The 14678-nt window shown below is 39.9% G+C and overlaps 1 protein-coding gene across 2 annotated transcripts in view; it reads right to left on the reverse strand.

Moving 5' to 3' along the window:
• SVEP1 (sushi, von Willebrand factor type A, EGF and pentraxin domain containing 1) overlaps positions 1 to 14678 on the reverse strand; it is a 179184-nt gene that overhangs the window by 39756 nt on the left and 124750 nt on the right. For both annotated transcript variants that reach the window (XM_032860832.1, XM_032860831.1), the window contains one exon: positions 268 to 940. In XM_032860832.1, coding sequence (XP_032716723.1) covers positions 268 to 940 — 673 coding nt within the window. The remainder of the gene's footprint in view (positions 1 to 267; positions 941 to 14678) is intronic.

Here is a 14678-nt window from a genome sequence, read left to right on the forward strand (position 1 = left end):
TATTCTGCCTTCATAGTTAGGGCTAAGGTATTGCTACAAAGCACTTCAAATAGCACTTCTATATGCTAGCAGAAGGTAGAAAGCTCTATATTAAAAGGATCACTAATTTCTATCAACTTCCCTCCAATATTCTCTACCTATAGATCTAGCCACTTCTGTTTTTCAACAGTTAATCTGTCCAGTGTCCTGCTTCTAATCCCAGCTTAGCCACAGGAGGCCGGCGGTCAGTGATGAAAGCCATGGACCACTCGCTCATTAGTCTCTTACCTCTAGAAAGCCATTCTCAACCTTGGGTGGTTCATTGCAAGCCACAGGGTGGCATGTGGGTGTGGGGCTACTCCACTGTCCTGTGGCCTCGCAGGTGCTCTTCTTCTCCCCTTTGATGTAGAACCCCTTGTTGCAGCTATAAGCCACCATGGCCCCAAAACTGTAGTTTGATCCACTTGCATAGCCATTCATGATGCTTGGAGGCTCTCCACACCGCACAGGGATGCACTGGATGGACATGGGGGAAGGATTCCACTGCCCACCTCTCAAACACTCAATCTTCGCCGAGGTGTTCAGTACAAAACCTTCTGTGCATTTAAAGCTCACAATGGATCCTGCTGCAAATTTTGCTTTGCTCACAGATTCTAAGATGCTATAAGAAACAGATGGGGGCTTTTCACAGAAATGAGCTATACAACGGGGCATGGCCTGACCTTCTGGGGGAACCCACTTGCCCTGGGCATTGCAAAGGAGCTGGGAATTGTCTGCCAGGCTGTAACCATCTGAGCAATAGTAGAAGGCAATGTCTCCAAATAACCGATGGGCAGTCTCTGGAGAGGCGTGTTCCACGTTGGGGGGCTCATCGCAGGAGACAGCCAGACACTGCTGGTTACTTCCATTCCACTTGCCATTGGCCAGGCATTCAATGGTGTCAGGACCAGCAAGGGTATAGCTATGAGAAGGGAGGAAAGGAACAATAACTAAGCATAATATTCGAGAAAAGGTGTTTGTGCCTTTGTAATTGTTTTTAGTTTTTTACTCTTTGTAACAATGACTATTTTTAGTTGTTATTCTTTAAAATAATATTTATTAAGATGGAGGTGTAAGTAGGAGAACTCTACAGGCTTATCTCGTCCCTCAAATACAACTAGAAAATTATCAAATCACTCTGAATACCCAAGAAGTTGACCTGAGGGGACAGAGCAAACTGTACAACTAGAGGGAGAGAAGAGGCCACAACAAGGAAGTGCAGAGACATGGTGTGGGGGAGAAATGGATGGTGGGTGCTGTGGAGGAGAGGGAGCCCTGGTCTCAAAGGTGAGAGAAAAAGGAATGCTCAGGGGAATTGACACAGAGAACACTTCCCCACAGCCATTCACTGGGAAAATGAGAGGGGCTGATTTTCATGAATGTTTGCAACCAGCAGGGCTTGAAGATTGAAGTTTTAAAGGTTGGTAGTCTTGGCTGGTAGGGAGAACTGAGGCACTGCCCTACTCCTGGAGAGAAGACAAGCAAGCAGCCCGGGATGGGGTGAGGGGTGGGTGGGCAGCCATTTTAGGAATGCCTAGGTCACATGGGGAGACTGTTTGCTCTTCTTAGAGAGCATCTACGAGAGGTGGCATTTGCAGAGTTGTCTCTCAAAGGACAAAAGAGCTGGTGGTTGTTTTTCTCCCTCCCTCTCCTTCCCCCCAGCATAAACGCAGAGACACTTGCTGTTAACATCACAGCACCAACACTGGCTGCCTGACCTGCTTACACCAGGTCCCGATCTGAAACTCCTGTGCTCTGCTGGGACTGCTATTCTTGGACAAATGTGCCTCCGTGCCAGCGTGGAGAGCCCCTTCCCCAGAAGACCAGCAGAAACTCCTCTCCATGCCTTGTCTCCCAGCCAGAGTTCTATGAGGCTTCAGTTCTAGTGGAAATAGTATTAGGTCTCATTTAACAAGCAGAGCAGAGCACACTTACTTAAAACTTGACACAGGATCAAACCTTGCCCACTGCAGGCAAGGAGAACCTCTGCAGACAAGTGGCCTGAAGGAGAGAGCAGCCCAAACACAGTAGCAGAGGGCACACAGCACGCACCAGACACAATCCCTGAAGCATCAGGCCCTGGACACTACGTGACCACTTCTTCAAAAAGTCATTACTCTCAAAAGTAGGACACATAACAGGTTTCTCTAACACACAGAAAAAGACAGAGACTTAGACAAAATGCCAAGATGGAGGAATTCATCCCGAATGAAGCAACAAGATAAGGTCACGGGTCAGATTTCTAACTGAAACAAATATAATTAATATGCCTGATGGAAAATGTAAAGCAACAATCATAAGGATACTCACTGGGCTTGAGAGAAAAATGGAAGACTTCAGGGGGGCCCTTACCACAGAGATGAAAGAGGTAAAAAAAAAACAATCTGTCAGAAATGAAAAATGTAATAACTGAGATTGGAAACAGACTGGATGTAATGAACACAAGGCTGGAAGAAGCTGAGGTATAAATTAGTGACATAGAAGATAAAATTATGGAAAACAAGGAAGCAGAATAAAAGAGAGAAAGAATTATGGATCATGAGAATAGACTTAGAGAACTCAGTGATGCCATCAAATGTAATTACATTCATGTCATAGGAGTTCAAGAAGAAGAAGAGAGAAAAGAGGGCAGGAAATTTGAGGAAATAATAGCTGAAAACTTCCCTAATCTGGGGAAGGAAACAGACATCCAGATCCAGGAAGCACAGACAACTCCCATCAAAATCAACAAAAGCAGGCCGACATCAAGACATACTGTAATTAAATTTGCAAAATATATAATAAAGAAAAAAATCCTACAGCAGCAAGACAGAAATAGTCCCTAACTTACAAGGGAAGACATATAAGGCCAACTGCAGATCTCTCAACAGAAAGTTGACAAGCCAGTTTAAGAGAGTGGCATGACATTCAATGTGCTAAATGAGAAAACTCTACAGACAAGAATACTCTATCTAATGATAGCAAGTCTATTATTCAGAATAGAAGGAGAGATAAAGAGTTCCCAAGACAAACAAAAACTAAAGGAGTTTATGACCACTAAACCACCCATGCAAGAAATATTAAAGGGGGACCCTTTGAGTGGAAAGGAAAGACCAAAAGTGACAAAGACAAGAAAGGAACAGGGAAATTTTCCAGAAACAATGACAAAATAAGTAATAAAATGGCACTAAATACAGATCTATCAATAAATACTCTGAATGCAGGTGGATTAAATGCTCCAATCAAAAGACAGAATGACGGGGCACCTGGATGGCTCAGTGGGTTAAGCCTCTGCCTTCGGCTCAGGTCATGATCTCAGGGTCCTGGGATCGAGCCCCGCATCGGGCTCTCTGCTCAGTGGGGAGCCTGCTTCCTCCTCTCTCTCTCTCTCTGCCTGCCTTTCTGCCTACTTGTGATCTCTCTCTGTCAAATAAATAAATAAAATCTTTAAAAAAAAAAAGACAGAATGTCAGAACAGATAAGAAAACAAGACCCATCTATATGCTACCTACAAGACAGTCATTTCAGACCTAAAGACCCCTAAAGACTGAAAGTGAGGGGATGGAGAAACAGTTGTCATTTATCATGCAAAAGGATGTCAAAAGAAAGCCAGAGTAGCTACACTTATATCAGACAAACCATATTTTAAACCAAAGACTGTAGCAAGAGATGAAGGGCACTATATCATTATAAGGGGGATTTCCAATAAGAAGATCTAACAAATGTAAACATGGAAGCATCTAAATACATAAAACAGTTAATGACAAACATAAAGGAGCTAATCGATAATAATACAATAATTGTAGGGGACTTTTAACACTCTACTTACATCAATGGACAGATCATCTAAATAGAAAATCAACAAGGAAACAATGGCTTTGGATGACACACTGGAACAAATGGATTTAACATATATAGTCAGAACATTCCATCCTAAACCAGCAGGATACATTCTTTTTAAGGGCACATGGAACATTTTCTAGAATAGATCACATATTAGGCTACAAAACAAGCCTCAACAAATTCAGAAAGATTGGTCATACCATGCATCTTTTCTGACCACCATGATATAAAAATGGAAGCCAATCACAAGAAAAAAATCTGGGAAAACCACAAATCCACGGAGTTTAAACAACATGCTACCAATGAATGTGGTCAACTAGAAAATAAAAGAAGAAATGAAAAAATACAGGGAAACAAATGAAAACAAAGACACATTGGTTCAAAAACTGCTGGATGCAGCAGAAGTGGTGGTCCTAAGACGGAAGTTTCTAGCAGTACAGGACTACTCAAGAAGCAAGAAAAATCTCACATAAACAACCTAACCTTACACCTAAAGGATCTAGAAAAAGAACAAACAAAACCTAAAAACATCAGAAGGAAGGGGATAATAGAGATTAGAGCAGAACTAAATGATATAGAAACTAAAAAAAAAAAAACAAAAACAAAAACAAAAAAACAGTAGAACAAATCAATGAAGCCATAAGCTGGTTCTTTGTAAAAATCAGTAAAGTTGATAACCCCCTAGCCAGCTTAGCAAAAAGAAATGAGAAAGGACTCAAATAAATAAAATCACAAATGAGAGAAGAGAAATAACAACCAACACCACAGAAATACAAATAATTATAAGAGAATACTATGAAAAACTATATGCCTACAAATTAGACAACCTGGAAGAAATGGTAAATTCCTAGAAACATAAATTACCAACACTGAAATGGGAGGAAATAGAAAACTTGAACAAACAGATAATCAGCCAAGTAGATGAATCAATAATCCAAAAACTCCCAACAAACAAAAGTCCAGGACCAGATGGCTTCACAGGTGAATTCTACCAGACATTTAAAGAAGAATTAATACCTGTTCTTCTCTAACGATTCCAAAACATAGGAAAAGAAGGAAAACTTCCAAATTCATTCTATGAACCCAGCATTACCGTGATACCAAAACCAGACAGACTCCACAAAAAAAGAGAACTACAGGCCAATATCCCTGATGAACATGGATGCAAAAATTCTCAATAAAATACTAGGAAATTGAGTCCAACGGTACATTAAAAGAATTGTTCACCACAATCAATGGGAATTTATTCCTGGGCTGCAAGGGTGATTCAATATTCACAAATCAATCAATGTGATACAGCACATTAATAAAACAAAGGATAAGAAGCTGGAGGCATCACAATTCTAGACTTCAAGTTATATTACAAAGCTGTAGTCATGAAAACAGTATGGTCCTGGCCCAAAAATAGACACATAGGTCAATGGAACAGAACTGAAAACCGAAAACTTAAACCCATAATTATGTGGTCAATTAATCTTTCATGAAGCAAGAAAGAATACACAATGGAAAAATAGACAGTCTCCTCAGCAAAGGGCGTTGGGGAAACTGGAGAGCAACAGGCAAAAAAATGAAACTGGGCCACTTCTTAAACGATAGATGAAAATAAATTCACAACGCATTAAAGACCTAAATGTGAGATCTGAAACCATAAAATTCCTAGAAGAAAACATAGGCAGTGTTCTTTTTGACATCAGCCATAGTAACATTTTTCTAGGTAGGTCCCCTTGGGCAAGAGAAACAAAAGCAAAAATAAACTATGGGGACTACATCAAAATAAAAAAAGTTTCTGCATAGTGAAGGAAACATCAGCAAAACTAAAAGGCAACCTATGAAATGGGAGAAGATATTTGTAAGTGGATATCCAATAAAGGGTTAGTATCCAAAATATGTAAAGAACTTACATGAATCAATATCCTCCAAAAAATAATTCAATTAAAAATGGGCAGAAGACATAGACATTTTTCCAAAGAAGACAGGTAGATGGCCAGATACATGAAGAAAAGCTCAACATCATTCATCAACAGGGAAATACAAATCAAAATTACAATGAGATATCATCTCACGCCTGTCAGAAGAGCTAAAACAAAAACAAAAACAAAAAACAAAAGAAACAACAAGTATTGGTGAGTACGTGGAGAGTAAGGAACACTCTTGCAGTGTTGGTGGAAAGGCAAACTGGTACAGCCACTCTGGAATATAGTGTAGAGTTTCCTCAAAAAGTTAAAAATAGAACTACTCTATGATCCAGCAATTAGACTACTGTGTATTTACCCAATGGAATATTAATTTGAAGGGATACATTCATCCTGATATTTATAGCACCATTGTCAACAATAGCCAAATTACTGAAAGAGCCCAAATGTCTACAAACTGATAAATGGATAAAGAAGATGTGGTGCATACATACACAGTGGAATATTACTCAGCCATTAAAAGGAGGGAAATCTTGCCATTTGCAGTGACACGGATGGAACTAGAGTACTATGCTAAGTGAAGTAAGTCAGAGAAAGACAAATACCGTATGATTTCATTCACATGTAGAATTTAAGAAGCAAAACAAATGAATACAGGGGAGGGGGAAAAAAGAGAGGAAAACCAAGAAACAGACCCTTACCTATAGAGAACAAACTGATGGTTACCAGAGGGGAGGTGGGTGGGGGATGGGTTGACTACACGATGGGGGTTAAGGAGTGCACCTGTGATGAGCAGCAAGTGTTGTATGTAAATGTTAAATCATTAAATTCTACACCTGAAACTAAATTTACACTGTATGTTAACTAACTGGAATTTAAATAAAAACTTGGAAAGAAAAGAAAATATTTACTGCTTGAATACTGAGCTTACTGATCAAATGAACTTCCTTCAAGAAATAGAAATACATCTTGATATTAAGAGTAATGCTTATTTAGAAAGGGAAGTGAATTTAAAATTTCTGCTATTTAAGGACCTCTAAAAATTGTTGCACATTTCCTTAAAAATAAGAATGACTCAGCTTAAATTTAGAACATCATCTGTCTATAGACTGTTTTAGTTGGTTGATTTTATCACTAGTCCTTGAAACAAAAGCACTGATGAACCATATGTAACCCACACATAACTTATGTACTTACTTATATTCAATGAAATTTAAAGCAATAATTGTAATTTTAGTCTCCAGGGTTTCCTAAACCCTTATCCAACCAAATGTTAGCATTTCGAGCTGTGTTCTGCATATGGCTCTGCTATACAACCAGTATGAATCAATTTCGCTTAATAACTCTCAGTCTTTCTTTGTGCTTTGAACAGGTATTTTCCCACAGAAGGTGACAGATTGATGACTTGCAAAAATCCGAGATTATTCTCCAGTGCCCTCTCAATGAAGGAGAACAAAATATTACGATATGTAGTATTAGAATAATTACATGTGAGTCATTCTTAACTTGCTTCTCGCTTTCTTACTGAAGAGGAAGATGACAGAATTTTAAAGGAATGTCTAACACATGAGCCGTCTGTCATTTTGATCCTAATGAAGGATAAGGGGATGAAAATAATCAGGCACCTAATTTAATCATTTTTAGACATATTAATTTCTTCATTTTATAGATGAGTGAATGGTGGTTCCACAGGCTAAAAGCCCAGTCTGGAGTCACACAGTTGCAAGCAGCTGAGTTAAAAAATTGCATTTGATTTATAAGAGTCCAACACTTAACCCTTTTCCGTGATGTTGTTGTTGCCCCCGCTCCCTTTCTCTTTTCAGAATGAGGTAGATCATAATTTGCGGGTGTCCTGTGGAAACTGCATTGCAGTGTCACCTAGTACAAATTTTCTGATCCATCTTTCAGCAAAGATTTTTTTAAAAGATTTTATTTATTTATTTGCGAGAGAGAAAGAGAATGAGAGTGAGGGAGCACGAGAGGGGGAAGTTTGGAGGGAGAAACAAACGCCCTGCTGAGCAGGGAGTCCAGTACGGGACTCAATCTTGGGACTCCAGGATCATGACCTGAGCTGAAGGCAGTCGCTCAACCAACTGAGCCATCCAGGCGCCCTCAGCAAAGATTCATTAGTCATCAGTTAGCAAGCACATTCCTCCTGAGGTCCCTTTTAGTTTTACAAGGGATCTGCTATCATAGCGAGGTTGGAATGTGTCCCCCTCACTGGCCAGATTATGAAATCTATAGGAAGCAGAAAGATCGAGGAGAAAATGGTAGAACATCAGCAGAGACGTGTGCATCTACCTTACCTAGGGCCACTTATCCTGCTAGGGAAAGAAGCGGTCTCAAAATCCTCATAGATGTCCCTGACAACACGATGCAGCCTCTAATTAGGGTCTGCTACAATTCATTGTTATGGATAAATTCTGCTCTTCCTATTAGAATTCAAATTTAGTAAGCTTTTAAATAGCTTCTGTCTAGGAGGATATAGGAAGGTATATAAAGACAATATGCTAAAGGCCTAATTTTATTATTAAAATATCCATTATCCCAGGTCTGAGTGCCCAGATTCTACTGTTCCTGTGTAGAATGTGCTCTGAGTAGAAGTTCCATTTATAAAGACATCTGATGTTCTGTATTTTTATAGCACAATTTACATCCTCTGCACACTTTGAACCATGCATCATTATTTTCATGGGTCCCTTGATGCTGCTAGCATATTTCATTAGTGGAAGTTCACAGACAGCACCTGAGACATCCCTGATTTATTAGGATCCATTGTGCCATCTATAAAATGCTCCCTTTATTTCATGGGCCTGGCTACTTCAAGGTAGAAGCATCTGCTTCCAGTTCCTTATTCTTCAAAGCCTCTTAAGGATGCAAAAATTGTGTATAGTAATTTGGCAGCCCTTCAGTAGATCTCTGACCCCTGATCTTAAAGAAAATCTCCACCTACTCTTCCCTAATGAAAAATCACAGCAAAGCTCTTCTGTAAAATAATGGACAATTACCACTAAATACATATATTATGAATAAATGAATTTAAAGAATACATTTTCATCACTACCCATAATTTCTTAGACCCCGCACTGTCTCTTTCCCTGACCTTAGTTTTTGACTTTTCTTAATGACACCCAATCAACATTTAGTCTTTCATTAAATAATTCTCAAGGACCATGCTATGGGCTAGAACCACTTCCTTGGTACACAATGCAATGCTCAAGCATTTGCTTGTTTACACACCTGTGTCCATCCTGCACTCCCTACCCCATCCATTGCCTGGTGCATTGCAGGCCCTTTCACACCTACAGCAGCTGCTTAAAGGATAAAAGCTTAATTCTACCTGGAGAATGGAAAGGCTTCTCTGTGGAAATGCTTTTGAGAGGAGTCATGAGAGAAGAGCAGAAAAGGAATCGTTCGAGAATGAGGGGTAACATGAACCAAGAGCTTGCAGTCTGGTAAGGCTGGGGCACTCTGAGAACTTACGAATAGTTGGAAATGGCATCTGAACACTGGAACAAGGAAGTGGTGATCACTAGGATTTTGCGTGTTTTGACATTTCGTGATGGTTGATGGGTAGAGACGTGGCAGGCACAGTGAACTGGAAATGCCTTTTGACAGTTTCTTCTATAAGGACTCTCAAAAGATTTTAGCAGACAAAATGCTGCCAGGACAGGAAAATATTTGAGTGGTTTATTAACCGGATGACCCACGGAGTACTGCTTTACAGAAATACCCTCATTGGGAGTTTCACATCTTGGGAATGCCAAAAAACTGTCCTTCATAGCAATGTGTAACTGTAGGGTGGGGAACAGGGAGCTTACGGTCCAGTTCAGTGTTTCTAATCTTACAGGATAATATTTAATAAAGATAAGATGGAACAGGCTGCACAGACACACAGTAAAGAAAAGCTGAGCAGATGGAAAACCCGGCTTAGTGACCGCCAATAGGAAAGACTTTGGAATTCTACTGAAATTAAGTTGAATGAGTCAACAGAGGCATTCTGAAAGGGTGACTGCATTTCTAGAAACTCACTTATTTAGAAAGAGAAGAAGAGAAACGAAATAGTTATCTCTGTACGTGTGTGTATGTCACGCCATGCAGCGTTTTTCTCTCCGCCATATTCTAACGTGCATGTGTCAGTGTACATTCAGCTTTGGGTACCACAATTGAAAATGGACGACAGACCTACCGGAGTAGGCTCAGAAGGATTCTGAGAGGAACAGACTCAGAATCACCTTCGTTTATGAGAAAGAAGCGCAGACTGGAGGCTGAGCTGGCTGAAATGCCGGTCTCCCTGCACCAATGTGAGTGATCACCTCTCAGTCAGGAGACGTGTGAAGCCTCCCACTTAGCTCCACTGATCCGTTTGTAGGAGAACCTCGGGACCAAGCTACAAACACCCGAACGGCCGGCATCTCACTGGTGTGGAGAGATGTACACAGAGGGGTTTCAAGAGGTGGAAGCAAAGCCAGTACTTGAGACTAAATACAATGCTCAGTAAGATGGGGGTTGGGGTTTACTAAAAACAACTCTCTTCCAAAACACATCAGTTAGTCTTTGAAGATGCTAAAGAAGTATATATATTCCAAATCACAAAAAGTGAGGAATTGTGAGCTATCACCTAGATTGAACTAGGACTGGTTTCTGATCCAAATGCCGCGTTACTTCCTCACGTTAGGAGTCTGAAGCTGTGTTACAATTTCTATGAAACATACTTCACCTGCTTATTTGCTTAAGAGAATCATTTGGGGCGTCTGGGTGACTCAGTCGGTCAAGCATCCGACTCTTGATTTTGGCTCAGGTCATGATCTCAGGGCCATGAAATCGAGCCCTGAGCTGGGTTTCACACTGAGCGTGGAGCCTGCTTGAGATTCTCTCCCTCTCACTCTGCCCCTCCCTGTTCACACACACACTCTCCCTCTGAGAAAAATCATTTAAAAATGATAAAGTTTTATATAGATGATGACATACATCCTGTAAATGTTGGCTACCAAAGCAGGAAAATTGGTATTGGCCCAAACCTAAAATGCCGGACTATTTATGCTGTGACATTTTGTATTCTCATTCAAGAGACACTGGGAATGCTAATGCAGTCTATTATTTAAAATCAGGCCATACATATCATAAAACAAATCGTCCTACTCCATAATCCCAAAGAAAAATGGCCCATCAATATTACAATGATGCCACAGGAGGACATATTTCAGGATGAATTTGCTGCAATTCATTAGCCTATTTCTCAAATAATTTTGAAAAACTCTTGGAGGTTGGGCAGAGTAATCTGCAGACAAAATTTTCAGTGATTTGATTCATACATTGAGTGGAAGCCAACTGATGAGCATGTGGGAAGCTTTATGAGAGAGCTCCCTAGTAGATCATTAGCTCTTCTCTTTTTAAAGAACCTTCTAAGAGCCTTAAAAGAGCAGCATACTAGATAGGTAAAGGGCTGCAACTTAATAAGATCGATGGAAAGTAGAAATCTGCATCAGCAGTTAATTCTGTTTTCAACTAAAAACGATATAAAATTTTATCCTTAGTACATGCAGTAATTGCATCTAGAAATCTACATTTAAGAAAATCAAAGGCGGAAAATTCTATGAGAATTTAGGATTTCAATGACCCTTCCTTTCCTCTGAGCTTCTCACCAAGAGAGGAGACACATAGGATGAAAAGGAAAATGGGTAACAATTTATCATTTTATTTATTTGGGCAAGCAGCTGCAAGCTTCCAGCCTAGTGTTTTGATAAAAGGTGAATGTGGAAGGTTAATTTTAGAACAAGAGGCAGAAATGTACTTCTTGCTTCTTTCCTTCCTGGCATTCATCTTACTGCTCCTGTCTTCTAAAGTATTTGCTCTTGGGGCACCTGGGTGGCTCAGTGGGTTAAGCCTCTGCCTTTGGCTCAGGTCGTGATCCCAGAGTCCTGGAATTGAGCCCCGCATTGGGCTCTCTGCTCAGCAGGGAACCTGCTTCCCTTCCTCTCTCTCTCCCTGCCTCTCTGCCTGCTTGTGATCTCTCTCTGTCAAATAAATAAATAAAAAGCTTTAATATAAAAAAAAATAAAGTATTTGCTCTTCCATCCTACAGCTGAGACAGTTTCTTTACCCCTTATTTCAAGGGAGAGTCTATGCAAAGCACATCACTGACATGAGAAGAAGCAACACCGGGCCCAAAGTAAGAATGAACGTATGTGCCCTCAAGAAGCAGGTAGGGGTGGCTCCCATATGTGGAGGGCAGTGGGAGTGGAGACAGCTGGAGAGAAAAGAGGTTCTAACCCTCATTTCAAGCCAACAGCATCTCAGGAAGCCGAAGGAGACAGCAGGCCCATTGCACAAACAGGCGCACTGCACAAAAGCCATGACTTGAACACAGTGACACCATCCTGGAATAGAACACAGACAGTTCATCTTGGCTATGCCAACCAATTTCTTGGGGGGAAGAAATAGAAAAGGAGTAAAGGGAGAGAACTTCTAGTTCTGGCTATACCATAGTCTGAAAACCTTCCTTATATCATACTTGATGAAATATAACAGAAGTTATTTTAGATGCACATGCCAGAAATGAAGAGGAAATTAAGAACAGACTAGTAAGCCTGTGACTGAATGCTGTGATTGCCATCAGATTGGACAGGGAAGGGAAGAAGGGATGAGACAGGAAATACAACTATGGAATTGAAAGAGAGTGAGAGCTGAGTCTCTGGCATGGACCTTTGCCCTAGAAGGACATTCACTGAAAAGATATTAAGTAGAAAAATCCCACCCGGAGGCCCAGGGACAGGACAAGTGGGATCTCTGTATTGTCATGGCTTTGGGTGGGAAAATCAAGTCCCTGCTAAGGTAGCCATCCCAGGTCTCATCTCCTGTGTATTTGAGGTTAGAATTTATGCCATTTACTTTGGCATGGAAAGCCTTCGAACTTGTAAATGAATGTAAAATTGGTTTCTTGGTGATATTCCATAAATTCCTGGTAGAAAAAAAATAATTCACACACTTAAACCATAAGGGACTATCACAGATAAAATAAGTCCTGCTTACTATAAAGATAAAATTTGAAATTACAAAACATACATCAGCATGTTTTCCATCACGAGTCAATCAGCAGGCAGAACAAACAGCAAGATTAGAGTACCAATAAATTGAGATAGCAGAAAAGTGATCTAAAATCTGAAGATTTATATAAGTATGTTGACATAATTAAAGAAAAAAACCTCAAAATCCTATTTAAAAAGAAGAGACTATTTTAAAAGAAATGTTTGAAAAACAAACATAAATTCTAGAAGCAAAAATAGAAAAGGTAAAGATTTTAAAAATTAATGGATGCATTTAGAAGCAGATTATAGATAGTAGAAAAGAAAAACCTATAAACTACAAGACATCTGAAAAAATATCCAAATGCAGTCCAAGTTTATAAAGTGATGGAAAATGTGACAGGGTACTACATATGGAGACAGAAAGAAAAGATCCAATATATATCTAAGACTTAAAGAAATAGGGAAAAAAGAAGGGAAGAGGAGGGAATATGCGACGTGAAAACGGCTGAGAATATGCTCAAATTGGTAAAAGAATTCTCAGATGTAAGTACCATGAGTCCTAAGGAAGACAAATGACAGTGAATACATGTTTAGTCATATCATAAGGAAATACCAGAATGACAAAGATAAATTAAAAATAAAAACCAAAGGGAGAAGATACTACTTACAGGGGAACCACGATTCAAGCAGTTTCTCAACCTCAGCACCATGTGGGACCAGACAATTCTGTGTTGTGGGGGCTGCTGCGTGCATTGTAGGCAGCTCAGCAGCATCCGGGGACTCCGTCCACTAGAGCTAGAGCTGTGACAACCAAAAATGTCTCCAGACATGGCTGAACGTCCCTGCTGGGCAACACTGCCCCTGGTTAAGAACCACTAACAGACTGATGACGGAATCCTCAGTAGCAACGTGAGAAGACAGAAGGCGCTGGGATAATATTTTTCAAAATGTCTATGGAAGAAAACTAATGTAGACTTGTATACTCGGTTAAACTGTAATTCCAGAGCAAGGGTAAAATCTTATTATTTTCAGAAAAAGATTACAGAATATGCTGAAACTCACTGAAAAAAAAAATTGCAATGGATATTCTTCAGGAAGTAGAAATATTAAACCCAAAAGGACAGAATGGGATACAAAACGCAATGGTGATGAAGAGATTAATAAACATGTGAGTCAAACTAAATAAACACTGACTATATTAAAAAATGACTAATTTGAGAAGTCGTAAAATAGGAGGACGTAAAATACAGACAGCGATAAAACATTTAAGATGAGAGGGGGATGGAAATTCGTGCTTTCCAAGATCTCTGTGTCGCTCAGGAGAAAGGCAAAGATACTCAGTATGACGTCGGGGTAGGGATGATTTCTTGAATTTGATACATCCACACAAAACAAAACATAAAGGACATGACTGATAAATATCAAATGCTATCTCATGAAGTTTAAAATAAGCATATTTCATAACTCAACAACTTCAACCTTCGGTGGCTGAGCCAGAGATAGTCATACTCCTATGTACCAAGAGACACGAGCAAGGAAATTTACTTCAGTACTGTTACATCAGCAAATAAAGGAGCAACAAACTAACCTTCTACCTGTAAGGAAATCAGTAATTTACCGGCAGCTCGTTCTTCCAAGGGAATACCATATAGCTGTTAAAATAAATTTTACTGATTTACAAAAATGCACCTTTGTTACTTTGGGGAGAACGGCAAAGTGATGAGAATGGCTTCTGGTTGTATTTGTAATACTTTATTTCTTTCATAAAAAGAATATGGCAAAAACTTAACATGTACTTTTCTCTCAAGAATGGATACCTAGGAGGGGTGCCTGGGTGGCGCAGTCGGTTAAGCATGGGGCTCTTGGTTTCGGCTCAGATCATGATCTCAGGATCATG

Source organism: Lontra canadensis, unplaced genomic scaffold, assembly GCF_010015895.1.
Source record: "Lontra canadensis isolate GAN:19392208 unplaced genomic scaffold, GSC_riverotter_1.0 scaffold19, whole genome shotgun sequence".
Taxonomy (NCBI): Eukaryota; Metazoa; Chordata; class Mammalia; order Carnivora; family Mustelidae; genus Lontra; species Lontra canadensis.